Below are 14,642 nucleotides of genomic sequence, written 5' to 3' on the forward strand. Positions count from 1 at the left end.
AATTAATTTTTTAACCTGCCACTTTCTTGAAAGTGTTGATCATCTAGGAGTGTTCTGGTAGAATTTTTGGATCTCTTAGGTATAGTATCATATCTGCAAAAGGGGATGATTTGACCTCTTCTTTTCCATTTAGTACTCCTTTAATTTCCTTCTCTTATTGTTCTTGCAAGAGTTTCAAGCATTTTATTGAAAGGGTGGAGATAGTGGACAGCCTTGTCTGGCTCCTGATTTTAGTGGGAATGCTTCCAGTTTTCTCCGTTTAGAATGATGTTGGCTGTGAATTTGTTGTATATAGCTTTAATTATTTTAACGGTATGTTCCCTCCAGTCCAATTCCCTTTAGGACTTTTATTAGGAATGCATGCTGAATTTTGCCAAAGGCCTTTTCTGTGTCTATTGAGATGACCGTGTGAATTTTTGTCTTTGAGTTCATTTATATGATTTTTTGACATTTATTGATTTATGTATATTGAACTACCCTACACTGAGAGACTTTTTAAAATGGTGGTAATAGGGGTTGAACCCAGGACCTTATCCATGCTGGCTGAGCAGTCAGCCACTGAGCTTATATTCCCTAAATAGAAATTTGGGGTGGGGGGCTGGAGAGATGGCTCAGCAGTTAAGAATACTGGCTGCTCTTGCAGAGGACCTAGGTTCGATTACCACTACCCACATGGTGGCTAACAATGGTCCGTAACTCCAGTTCTAGGGGAACTGATGCCACTTCTGACCTCTACGGGAATTGCATGACACAGGTGCACTTAACATACATGCAGATAATACACATAAAACAAAAATAATAAATAAAATATTAAAAAAAGAAATTTAGAGCATTAAGACTATTTTTAGGAGTTACTGCCCCCCCCCACCACTGGGGAAACCCAGGGACCTCATGTATGTTAGGCAAACGCCCTACCACTGAGCTATATCCTCAGCTGCCCCCCACCTTTAAATTTTTTTAAATTGAATTTTTGAGAATTTCATACAACACATCTTGAATCATATTTAGATCCTCTCCCTTATCTGTACCCTCAACCCCCCCCCCCCAGACTTCATGCATTCTGTCATATATGTTAAGGCCTATTGAGCCAGGTTTGTATTCCCCAAATGTCCCTTGGTGTGTCCATCCACTGGAACGTGGTCAGCCTATCGAGCTTCACTCCCTTAAAGAAGACCAACTCCCTCTCCAGTAGTCATTGGTTGCCAACAGTTCCTCAGCTCAGGTTGGAGTTCTTCCCCACTTCTTGCTGGGTTTTTGCCTGGTTTGAGCTTATGTGCTCAGCCCCCTTTTAGCTCTGTTATCAGAACACTTTTCTGCCCATTCTCTTCCTTGTTGGTTCTGAGATTATCAGTTAGGCTTTGTCATTTGCATTTCATCTTTACCTCCTTAGCCTAGAGCTTCGATGGCTCATTGTATGGTATAAGGTTGTTTTTGACAAGAGTAGTGTCTATTGCTGTTACAACGCCATACATGATATCTTATTGCCTGAAAAATTCCCATTAGCCCTTTGTAGATAATCCTTTTCCTTACTGTCCATCCCCTAGTAACCATAATGTTTTTCTTCTTATAGTTTTGCCTATATTAGTGTTATATAAATGGAGCTTGTACAAATATGGAGACTTTGGGGCCTGGCTTCTTTGATTTAGCACTGTTTTTTTCTTTTTGTGGTGTTGATAATGCAACCCAGAGCCTCTCATGCCAGGCAAGTTTTCCAGTACTGACCTACACCCCTGCTTTAGCAAAATATATTTAAGCTTATGCTATACTGGAGCTCAACATGGTGGTGCACACCTGTAATCCTGCACTTGGGAGATGGAAGCCAGAGGATCAGGAGTTTAAGGTCATTATTCTCAGCTACATAGCAGGTTTGAGGCCAACCTGGGCTACATTAGACTGCCTTAAAATTTTTTTTTTAATGTCCTTTAAACAGGGCTGGAGAGATGGATCAGCAGTTAAGAGCACTGGCTGCTCTTGCAGAGGACCTGGGTACTGTTTCCAACATCCACAAGGTGGCTAACAACCATCTGTAACTCTAGTTCCAGGCGATCTGATTCTGTGGGACTTAGCATAAATTTAAGTAGAGCTAAAAGTGAATAAAAATGATAGAAGTGGTATATAGATAAGAAAAAGCTTTGAACCTGAATGACTAAGGGTAGATGTTAGGAATGTGATAGAAAGGCTTTTCTTTACCTGCCACCTCTGCTTGGAATTTGTCACGTATTAACTTTAGTACCTCACTGTTGTAAAGCACCTGTCACTCTTGGACACAATACAGTAGCACCAGCTTGTTAAAAGGGCCTTAAGACCCATGGGAAGGTTTGAGCCTGTCCATTGGAGTGAGGCCAACCTTCATTGAAAAGTCATTGTCATTTTTTTCATTGGGTTTGTCAAGCTCTAGGTAGTTGAGCCCGAACTAGAACAGTACTATGTCTGAGTAGTACTGCTGACACCATAAATCCCAGCACATTTTCTGGAAGCCTCTTTTGAGACTATAGTATTTTGATCAAAACACCTTATATGTATGTATGAAATTTTCAGTAAAGTTTTTTTTTTTTTTAAAGTTAAAAAAAAATTCAGCCCCTCTAGTTCATTACAAAGATTTTCCTGGGGACATCTGTGAGGATTCACTGTGGGAAGTCACAGTTTCTAGGAACTTCTTCCGGTTCACTGATAGATCATTTTGTCGCATAATTGACAGTATGTATTTGAGAGACAAGGGCCTCTTTGAGAATATTGCACTGATGACAGAAGCTTATAGCAAATTGGGAAGGCAACCAGTGATACGTGCTGTTTTTAAGGAAAATAGATCCATGGTAATTTCTTTTAAATTAATGCTTAATTCTTGCTGTGTAGTTAAGACTGGTCTTGAACTCACAGAGATCTGTTGGCCTCTGCTTCCTGACCTTTTTGAAAAAATTAAAATGGGAGGAGAGGTAATGGAAGGCCACATTTGAGTAGAAAATGGCTATGATGTGTATTTACATGTGGCACATAATGTTTATTTTACCTTTTACTTGTAGTAATGAATGTTATAACAATTGAAGATTATAAGAGCACATACTGGCCAAAATTGGACGGTGCCATAGATCAGCTTTTAACCCAGAGTCCTGGTGACTATATCCCTATATCCTATGAACAGATTTACAGGTAAGTTGACATTTAATTTGTCTGGGATTGAAAGGGTATATTGGGGTTGAGGGTAATTTGATGATGACAGTGTGCATGGAATGTATAAAGTATGCAGATGAGGCTGCACATAGATACTGTCCACACTTGGGTTTTGGAGATTTGATTCTGAAACGTTTTTTAAGTCAAGATAGAGCCAACTGCAGTCTACTGGTCTACCTCTGCTTGCTTGCCTCTGTCATAGACAGTGAGAAAAGCCAGTGGAGGATCTGGTATAAAATAAGTTGTTTCGCCGGGTGTGGTGGTGCACACCTTTAATCCCAGCACTTGGGAGGCAGAGGCAGGCGGATCTCTGTGAGTTCAATGCCAGCCTAGTCTACATAGTGAGTTCAGGGACAGCTGGGGCTATAGGGAGACTCTATCTCAAAAAATAAAAAAAAAAAAAAAAAATGTTTCTAGTCTCTCACAGGGAGATCCTAGGTAACCCTTGATGTTTATTGACGCAAGGTTCTAACTCTCTTTGATATTTTGTTTCCCAGTTCCTGGTAAATGGAAGTAACAAATTAGGAACCGGGTTGGGAAATACTGTGTCAGCACAGTGGCAAGAAGAAGTGCTGATGGCTCAGTCCCTCAGCTGATGCACAGAGGTTGTATTTGCAAACATCTCTGAATTAGAAAGTTCCTGCTGATTAGCATGCTCTCTTCCTGATTTTGACATTATTTTAAAAACAAAAAGAGTGAGAGAAGCTGGCTTGGAAGGAGCTACCATATTCAGACCTTAGACCCTCACCCAGTCCTAGACTATCTGGTGCTGATTAAATGTGTACTATTCAGGTTATTGGCAGTGTCTTTCCATAGAACACCGATTGAGGAGGGTCCATTCTTATTACATGTTCTGGTTGATCCCTTGTATCAGGTGAGTTGTTTGTATATTGAAAGTGTGCTTTAACATCAGATTGAGTTAAATGCTTCTGTGTCTTGCAGTTGTGTGTATAAGTGTGTTTGCCAGCAGCACTCGGAACAGATGTACAGTGATCTGATTAAAAAGATAACCAATCACTTAGAGAGAGTCTCAAAGGAGCTTCAGGTAAAGAACCGACTGTATTGTTAACTTGCTGTTTTGCCTTTTTAATGGGTGGTTGGAACTAGGCTGTCTAATGAACATTGGGAATCTTGTTACTTTGATTATGATACAACATTATAAAATAATTTCTAGTTGAATATGGACCAAAATTATCTAAAGAGATTGTTTAAAAACTTGGCATAAATCATGGAAATTTTTATATTGACTATATCTCAGACCGTAGCTGATTCCACTTACCACTATATCAGCATTTCTTTGGCCCAAAACCTTCTTTTTCTCAGTTAACTTTATTTGGTGGATTTTATTAAGAACATAGATCTGGGGCTAGAGAGATGGCTCAGTGGTTAAGAGCACTGACCTCTCTTGCAGAAGACCTGGATTCGATCCCAGTACCCACATGGTGACTAATAACTATCTGTAATTCCAGTTCCAGGAGATCTGACACCTTCTGACGTCTGTGGGCATTGTACAACACGGGTATACTTCTTACATGTGGGCAGTGCACTCATACACGCAAAATAATAAAATAGTTTAAAAATATGGATCCAGTATATTTTAATTCCTTCCTTTGAACTTTGTTATCTTTGAGAGTGGTTTGCCTACAAATTTCTAACACTTGGAACACTGTTGGTAAATCTCTGCAGTGGATGGGCTCTTAAGATCTGGATGGGTGACAGAAAATCCTCTAGGAGTGTTAACTTCCTAATTCAGTCCTCCCCCGAGACCCTCCCCAGTATAGCTCCCAGGGCCTCAAGGTCAGGCATGAGCTTTTTTTTCCCCCAGGGCAAACTATCCAGCTTTATTAAAGATACTTTTCATAAGCAGTCACAGTATTTCAGGCAGGACATGGGCAGACAATCATTAACAGTATACAAGAACTTTCCAAACTCCCTTCTTATATGGACTATCAAAATCAGAAAGCCACTATAAAATCCAGTGAAACTTCATTTGGTGCTCTCAATGGGGAAGGTTTAGAGTGAGGGCTGACATTTCACATTAAGTATGTTGTTTCACAACTTTTCATAAGACAATCCTGATTTTCAGGAAATGAACATGGCAGAATTATCAATCGGAAGATCCACAATATTTTAGAAAAGGAAGCACTGCTTTTCTGAGGAGCCATCTCAGTGATGTCACTGCAAAATCCAGATTGTCCAACATACTGGCAAAACCAATTTAGGGGGTCAAGTCCCTACAGGTCTCTGGTTTTAAGGGAGTTAAGTCTGTTGATTTGAAGGTGGAGGGAGAGGAAAGTATAAAAATTTTGAATCTTCCCATACCACAAGGCATTGTGAATTCCAGGGCCAGAACCAACATAGAAATAACAGGTGGGAAGGGTCAGTAGGTCATCAGGGTTTGCACCACAGTGAGGAAGTGCTCCAGCAGTGCTCTGTGCTTGGATGCTGCTGCTCCTCACTTGCTTGTGGTATATAAACTATCTTGGTCTTGTTCACTTCAACAGTTGAACAACAGTTGTTGCACTAGTAGTTAATTTTTTTTTTTTTTACATTTGTGTGTTTTTTGGGGATTGGTGCACAAGTAGAAGTTGGGGTATAGCTTGTAGAAGTTGGTTTTCTCCTTCTGTCCAGGGATTGAATTCAGATAATCAATCAGGCTTGGTGGTAGCATCTTAACCCGAGGAGCTGCCTTATCGTGGATCTGCCTTATCGGCTCAAAGTTTGTTTTTTTCTTTTCCAATTGTAGACTTAGACAACTTCTCCTGTTGTTAGTGTAAAGTTGTTTCCTTCATCTTTTTGCAGTTGAATAAATGCTATTCATTAGCAGATATTTATTGCCTAGGCATTGCAGGTGAAACCCAGGAGCTGTGTGTTGTGGCTTTGAATGACTCACTTCCTTGTTCTCCCTTCTCCGTGAATGCTCATGTAGTGCAGCTCTTTGCCAAGTGCTACTTTCTCCTTTTCTCTAGTCTCTGGTCCATTCTGTGTACTCGCCAGTCCTGGTTCCTGCCACTGTCCTTGCTCAGGTGATTTGCTGGTTGCTCTGCCTTACTTTATTGATGTAACTTAATTTATTTAATCAGCTTTTCACTGATAGATTTTTAGGTAGCTTTTAAACTAATAATGCTTCCATGAGCAGTCAGTCTGGTAAGTCTGTCATATACTACGTCTGGACGTTTTGCCATTCACAGAGGTACCAGATTCTACTCCTAAGTTTCAGTCACGTATGTGTCAGTCTGTATTCCCTCACCCTGCTGCTACAGCATTTTATAAAACAAGATAGTCATTACATGTCCCACTGAGTTTAGCAGTGTAGAACAATTGAAAAAAACTTGCTCAATTTCTTTTCTTAAGGTGCTGGGAATTGATCCCAGGGTCTTACCATGCTAAGCAAGTGCTCCACCACTGAGCTGTACTAACTCTTGGCTCTTGCTGAGTTATAGCTGTGGCAGGCTGAGACTGGCCTTGATCTGGTGAGCCTTATGCCTTAAGTCTCCCAAGTGCTGGGAATCCAGGAGTTAACTATCATGCCATCCTCTAAATGATTTCTTCTGAAAGACTATAAATAAACTCTATAACCATTATTAAATAGCAGGGTAGAGTGGCTAGAAACACAGGAACTTCATGCCCTGTGTGTAGTTGTGTCCCCCTTGATTAAACATGCTGAGTTCTGGTAAACTTTCTCAACATTAACATGAAGTGACTTTACTGACATATCTGTGGTCCCTTTACACTAAGTTGTAAGGTATTTTTTTCTTCTTCCAGCCTGGCAAAACCTCCTTCCTTCTTTTCTTAGTTTTACACTCACTTTTGTCTGCCCGTGGACAACCTTCCTGGAATTGTTGCCCTCCTTATAAAACAATGCAGAACAGAACAGACTGTTGGCATTTCCTTGTGTATGGACCCATAGCCTCTTGGCAGTAGAGCTCTTTTAGGGCAGTGGTTGTGTTCCAGTCTTTGTGTTTCTGACTATTCTTCTGGCCCTTCTGTGAGGCAAGGACTCTGTCTTGTCTGTCTTTCCATCCTTAGTGTCTGGCACAGCTGTAACTCAGCAAATGTTGTGTGAATGCTCAGCGGCTAAGTCTGACTAGAACCGATGGAAAGAGTAGCCAGTAATTCTTATGATAACAGATCTTTGTGTTCTGTGGGTGCTTAAGATAGTTTTCGTGGGGGACCAGAAGAATATACCAGGCCTCACAGGCAGGGACTTTGTATTTGGGTAGAGCATTTTGTTTGCAGACTGGTTTTTGCAGTGAAGTTTTTGAGCCAAAACAATAATTTGGGGATGAGTTGCACTTGACAGATTACTAGAGCTTGAGCATTGGAGTTGATAGATCAATGAGTTGGACCCACAGTTTATCAGCCTCTGTCAAGGATGTCTTAAAATCGCTGCTGGTTTGACTTGTTTATCCATATTTGAAGGCTCAGTCTGCTGGAGACACTGAAAAGCACTGTGTAAAATAGCATTCTTTAGTCCCCTGATATTTTTGGTGTCGACTTATAAGCAAGAGAATATTGCTTTCAGGGATTTTAATATATTAGTTGGTCAAACCTAATTTTTATATAATATAATGTAACTTTGTGCCTTAAAAACAAACTGCTGAACAAGGTACCCCTTCAGTAACTTTTAAATAGTTTCTTTTGTTGTTGAATTGGTAAAACCACTTAACCAATAGTTAAACCATAGTATTCTTCTTACTAATTGTGTTTGGATGGGTGGATGGGTGGAGATGGATGGGTGGAGATGGATGGGTGGAGATGGGTGGGTGGATGGGTGGATGGCTGAGTGGATGGATGGATGTATAGGTCTTTTGAAATTGCCTTCATTTTCTTAAATCTTAAATCTTCCCTCTATAACTTCTTTCTCCTTTAAATGTCTTAATGAAATTCTGGTTATTTTCCTTTTTTCATCTGCAAAGTCTCAGAATTTTTAGTTTTTTTTGACATAAAAATGAATGGAAATAGTTTTACATAGAAAATAGGTTTGCCAATTTATTTAGTAAGTAATCTGCTTAATTTTGCAAAGTTGTATTTGAACTTTTAGAAATCACCATACTTTAGGTAAGGACTTGGACCAGGACATCCAGGGTGCTTGCTGAGCTTGAGTTACTTCTGATAGTCACCATATCTGAATTGTCTCCACCCACATCGCCATTTACCTCAGGCTTGATGTTTCCCATCCATCTTCCACTCCTCTCTCTTGTCTTTTGGGAGCTGGTCAGCTGGTAGACTACCGGACTGTCCCTTGCTGCTGCCCCTTTCTTGTCCTTATTGTCTGGTACCCACACTAGCACTGTATTCTCTTGTTTGTCTCTGTTTTCTTCTATCGGCTGAATAATCTCTTAAAACCCCTAGTTTTATGGGCATATGCATTCTTGTTCAGACACCTGAAGACATCCTGCTGCTTGCCTCAGTGCATCGAAGTTGATTTTTTTGGTCATTATTAAAAAAAACAAACAAACAAACTGAGCTAGTTTATTGATTGCAGGGATTCCTGGTGGGAAACTTGATGTAGTTAGCAGTTTCCTGCCCAGTATGCCAGGTTTTCTACTAGATACAGTAGTGGGTATGTAATTGATAGGAGTAGGTGATGAGGTTCATCCCTTCTAAGAACAATTTATATACACACACCCCAGAAAGTAACAGAAAGGTAAGGAATTATAGGGTCAAGGTCTGGGAGAAGGAAACTTGAGAGGGGAGCCTAACATTTGAACCATCTCCCTGTAGGGTTACTTGTTTATTCTATAGGAGGAAGAGTTTAGGCTGTGAAATTGAGGCAGGTGCTCTGCCATTGAGCTGCATGTGGAGCCCTGGGCTGTGAAATACAGTAGAGCTTTGAGACACTTGTGGGGGTGTGGTGATAAATTGAGCATCAAAGGCATCAAACGGAAGGAGCACACCCCAGCTAAGCTAAGAGTAACAAGCTGTAGCCTTACCCTCTTGCTTACTGAAGCCATCTTTCTGGTCAGATGATAGTGATCTTGATCTGCTGGCGCCTTCATTCAGTAGAAGCAAAAGGAAATTCTCTCTGGAGTTAGCATTGTCCTAGGCATGTAATGGTTCCCATAATTTTTAATGAACAATGGCTAGCTCTCAATCAGAAGTAAATAGCCACTGTAGGAAAACTTAGGGGATTGCAAACCAGGGGGAATCCATTATCAGACAAGAGCTGAGAACATTCATTGTTAGTAGTCTCTCACTTGAAAGAAATAATTGGGTGTTCTGATAGGAAAATGCTCATAAGTGAAAACTTGGAAATTTGGGTTGGATGAAGAACCAAAAAAAAAATAAAATGGAAGTCTTGATAAATTAGGATAATTTCTTTTTTCCCTCTTTTTACGTGTGTGTGTGTGTGTGTGTACGTGTACGTGTACGTATACATGCTCACATAGCACAGTGTACCTGTGGAACTCACAGGACAGCTTGTAGGAGTCAGTTATTGGTCCATTCCAGGGATCAAACTCAGATCAGTCAGGCTTGGTAGCAAGTGTCCTCACCATCTCACTGGCACAAATAATGATAATTTGTTACAGGGTATGAAAGACACATATGTAATTAGGGCTCATGACAGGGTGTGTGGGTGTTTGGGAGCAAATTGATTTAAAATGTTTTAAGGCCCTTGCATTATTTGAAAAGTCGCAAAGTACTGATTTATTTTAGATTAATATAAGGGAAGAATGCAGTCTATCGTCTAAGGGTTACCTTTAAAGGAATGGTGAATGGGAATGTAACTCCAAGATAATGAGGGAGAAAACGTAATAATTTAAAAATAAGCCAAGAAAAGATAGAAAAGGGTATAAAGAACAGATGGAGCATGAAATAATGGTACCCATCATTGGTTACTCAGTGACTTGTTTGGTACCTGATGACTTAAGTTCAGCTTCTCTCTTTTATATGAAATGTAAAGCTGAGTGCTGTGTTAAAAAAATCAAAGCAGTAATCAGACTGGAGGGATTTTACAACCCTGCCAAATGTTGCCACCAAGAGGCACACCTAAAAGATACATATAAGGAAGCAGAGAAATTGAAAGCAAATGATAGAAGAATTGTACAAGGAGCTTGGGGGGATGTTTCAGGCGATAAAAATGCTAGCTGGGCAGTGCACAGACCTGAGTTCAAATCTCCAGGATCCTTGTAAAAGCCAGGCATGTAATGGGAGTGTCTGTGATTCTAGTGCTGCCTGTGAGACAGGAGAGTCCCAGGGAGCTCATGGGCCAAATGGCTGATGTGCAGTGGAAAACAATGAGGTGAGGACAGCAGAAGGAAACCCTGTCTCAAGCAAGGTAGAAGGTGATGACTGATGCCCAGGTTTGTCCTCTGACTTCCACATGCATGCCCTGGCACATGTACACACCTACATACAAATGTGCACACAAAGTGAAAAGAAAATGGATTCAAACATTAGCCCAAAGAAACGTAACATAGCTGCACTGATCAATAGAAATGCAGAATAAGGGACTGGAGAGATGACTGAGTGGTTAAGAGCACTGACTACTCTTGCAGAGGACCGGGGTTTGATTCCCAGCACCCACATTCTACACCCTCTTCTGACCTCTGTGGGCATTGCACGACACAATTACACTTGCACACACATGCAGACAATACACTTATACACCTAAAATAAAAGTGATAATAATAATAAAAAAAGCAGAACAAGAGGTGTTCTTGGTTAGAAAGAACCATTAAGACTAAAGGTTCTGTTACTAGGAAGATAACAAGTCTCAACCTGTGTCTACTTAATAACAGCCACAGGCATGAACAGACTCCTGAAGGAGGAAAGGGCAAGTTAAAAACCTAGTGAGAAAGCAATGAAGAAACAAACCAAGTAACAGTAGGAATGCAGATTTGAACACTGGTTAATACATTGCCAGTTTAGAACTCATCAGTGGTAGAAGACACATTCTGTTCACGTAAGCCTGGATGCTGTACTAAAACGACTACATGCCCCTCATAACGTAAGCCCTGATGTATTTCACAGAGCTTGAGTCATACAGAGCTTAGAAAAGAATTGGAGGTCAATAGCAAAAAGATAGCTAAAAAAGTTCAGTATGGTTGAGAACGTCAAACCGTTCTTCAAACGCCCCATGAGGAAATGATGGAAGGAGCAAGTTTTGAAGGGAATGGTGATGCTTGTAGTGTGAAGCCGAAGCTTTTTGCTGTTTTGTTTTTAAGACTCTAAAATGCTTTCTTAGAAAATAATAGTCAGTAGCCTTAGCATTTATCTCAAGTAACAAATGAAACCCAAAGAAAGTGTTAAAGCACGGACTCTGTTTGCAGACCACTGGAAAGTTCAGAGTTATCCAGAGAAATGTGGGTGCAGAGCAGGAGAAATGTGTCGAAGCAAAGGTGCCGGGTCCCCACCAGGGAGGGCAGTGGCGAGGACGGCAGCATGGAGGTTTGTCATGAAGAAAGGATGAGAGAGCCTGATGAGCAGAGGCTGCTCTGTGGAGAGGTTTGGGCACAGCCAGATCATAAGGAGTCGTCCCATGAAAACAGGAAGGGCGTTCAGTCGGGTTGAGAGGAGAAAAGACTGAAAAAGACAGATTAGATACAAAGTGTAGAAGTCCTTGGATGCCAGGAACTGTGTCTTGAAAGACTAGTATGCTAAGAATGTGAGATGGATTGGAGTAGGACAGATGGACTAGGTGAGTCAAAGATCACCTGCAATTCCAGAATCCAGAAAACAACGCTGAAAGAGAATGTCTTTTCGTAAATTTGGTATTCAAGCTCATGTAAAACTTGATCTAAACTTGTGTGAGGAACTTTTTCTCAGACTCTTCTTAAGCTTTCTCTCAGAAGTGCTGGTGTGTTGTCTTGGGAACACAGCATCTTTTCATAATACACGGCTTGTGTACCATAATACCTTCTAAATTTGCAAAGTAAGGTACACACCTGACCTCAAGCATCTTGGGGTAGAATCTATGGGCCTGTTGGTAATGAAAAGGGAGAAGGAAGTGCCTGAGGTGCCCAGGTCAAAGAAACAGTGCAAGGCTTGTTAACTTCCTAATCGGTAACTTCTGTGGTTGGACTAGAGTGATGAGAGTTACAGAACTGATTGATCAGTTTTGGCTTCAAAGAACTGTTAGGAGCTCATTAGAGGTAGGGAATAGAATGATACTGATTTTAGATGCATCCACACATTTAGTGTCTTTATGCTGGGCAGTGCATCACATGCTGGGGTTCCCCCTTTCACGTCCTTTGGGGGAGGGTGTACTGGTCATTTTCATGTTCTGGATGTGATGAGTAATGGAGTAGGAATATAAAACAAGGTCCAAGTCTTGCTAATTTTCCTCTGCTGGGAAGTGTCTCAAGTTTATTGCTGCTACCTCCCTAATTTAAGTCCTCTTGGATGTTCACCTGGACAGTAGAAAAAGATTGATAATGCCTCATGTCTTGGCCCTATACCTTCCTCTGGTCCATTTCCTGATTCTTCACCACCCGTTTTCATAGCGCATTGAATTGCCATTTCCATCCGGAGCAATCATGTGCTCCCTCACAAGGAGTTCAAGGATCCTCACACCCTGAACTTCCCGAGATAGTCCCCCAGCAGCATTTCGTGCTTTAAGTTCAGATGGTAGCCCTGTTCCACTGTCATATCTGTCCCATTTGCTGTCTCTGCTAGTCTGTCCTTTCTCCCGCCCCTCCTGCCCAGGAGACACTCTGCTGCTCTGTTTTGAGCTTCATCTTTCCCTGCAGGCTTCATTGACCATGGTTTCTCTTTTGCTCCCTTTAGCAGGTTGCCCTGTATTTACTACCAGTTATGATGTCATCTCTGCAACAGTGTGTGCATCTGAGGGCTGGGCTGCTGACTTGCTCTTGCTGGTGTCTCCTGGCCTGTAATGGTCTTGAGTTAGTTTAAGGACCTGGGGTCCGCATGCCAGCGCTGAAGATGTTTACAGTGTTAGCAGTTCTCCAGGTCCTTCTGGAAGCTTGGTAGAGTTGTGCACACTTCTCACCTTGACATTAGGCCTGGCCATGTGACTTGCTTTGACATAAGACTTGTGAGTGAAAGGAACATGTACCCAAACACACGTGTTGTGCTTAAGGTTGACTCTCCAGTCCCTATGTTTCCTCTTTCCTGTCCAGGTTTTCCTAGTGGGAGAGGCTCGCTTAACCTGGGTTCCTGAGTAAAGATAATGAACAAGAGCGGAAGAATGCTGTCTTTTTAATCTTTTAAAAAATATTTTATTATTTTTATTTTATGTGTATGAGTGTATTGCCTGCAGGTATGTAAGTGTACCTGTGTTGTGCATTGCCCTCAGAGGTCAGCAGAAGGTGTCAGATCCCTTGTGACTAGAGTTACAGATGGTTGCTAGCCACGATGTGGGTGCTGGAAATTGAACCCAGGTCCTCTGCAAAAGTAGCCAGTGCTCTTAAACGCCGAGCCATCCATCTAGCCCAATTTTAATCTCTTTTGAAAACCCATTTTTGTGTGAATGTGTGTGTTTGTGTGTCTGCGGGTATGTATCCATGTGGAGACCAGAGTTCAACCTTAGGGTGGTATTTCCCAGAAGACATTCACCTTTGTTTTTGAGACAAGATCTCTCTGCCTGCGCCTCCCCAGTGCTGGGGTTACAAGTGTGTACCACACCATGCCTGGCTTCTTCCATGGATACTGAGGACCAAACTCGGGTCCTCAGGCTTGTGCAGCAAGCATTTTACTAACTGAGCTGTCTCTCCAGACTCATTAAGTTCATTTTTTATTGAGATAAACTTCATATACTCTGGTAATCACCTTTTAAACATGTATGGCCCAGTGGGTTTTTTGTGCAAAGTTGTGTAGCCATTACCACTCATTTCAGAACACTGGAGGGAAACCTAGTACTGTTAGCAGTCACTGTGCTCATCTCTTTGCCCTTGGCATCCACTAAATCTGCTTTCTAGCCTATAGATTTGCATGTTCTGGACACGTCAAACAAATAGATCATATACTATGTGGCCTTTTAGCTCTGTCTTAACCTGGCACAGTGTTTTCACTGTGTTTCAGTGATGTAACAGCATGGTTAATATCCCATTCCTTTTTGTCGCCAAATAATATTCCCTTGCATGGATATGCCACAGTTTAAGTCACTGAAATTTTGATTATATTTTGATTTATATTTTATTTGAGTTGACATCATTTAATAAGATAAGCTTTTATTGCACCACAATTTGGATAATCAATTCAGTGAACATAAAGTTCCTTGTTTTTTTTTTTTTTCCTGTCTTTTAGAGACAGGCTCTCCCTGTTGCCCCAGCTGGACTGGAACTCGTTACATAGACCAGGCTGGCCTGGAATTCACAGATATCTGCCTGCCTCTGCCTCCCGAGTGCCGGACCTAAAGGCATACATCACCATGCCCAGCACTAATTCTTTATACTCTTAAAGCTGTCTTGAATGATTTTTCCACATTTGGGGGTATGTGTATGAGTCTCAGTCTGTCTCTCTCTCTGTCTCTGTCTCTGTCTCTGTCTCTCTCTCTCTCTCTCTCTCTC

The 14,642-nt window shown here is 41.3% G+C and overlaps 1 protein-coding gene across 1 annotated transcript in view; it reads left to right on the top strand.

Annotated features, from left to right (window-relative positions):
• Positions 1 to 14,642, top strand: part of Cacul1 (CDK2 associated cullin domain 1) — a gene marked incomplete in the record, with an annotated part of 73,990 nt that overhangs the window by 19,546 nt on the left and 39,802 nt on the right. Inside the window, 2 exon segments of the mRNA XM_008827320.3 lie at positions 3,021 to 3,147; positions 4,111 to 4,213. Coding sequence (XP_008825542.2) covers positions 3,021 to 3,147; positions 4,111 to 4,213 — 230 coding nt within the window.

This window comes from Nannospalax galili, unplaced genomic scaffold (genome assembly GCF_000622305.1).
Source record: "Nannospalax galili isolate Female #2095 unplaced genomic scaffold, S.galili_v1.0 scaffold31, whole genome shotgun sequence".
NCBI lineage: Eukaryota > Metazoa > Chordata > Mammalia > Rodentia > Spalacidae > Nannospalax > Nannospalax galili.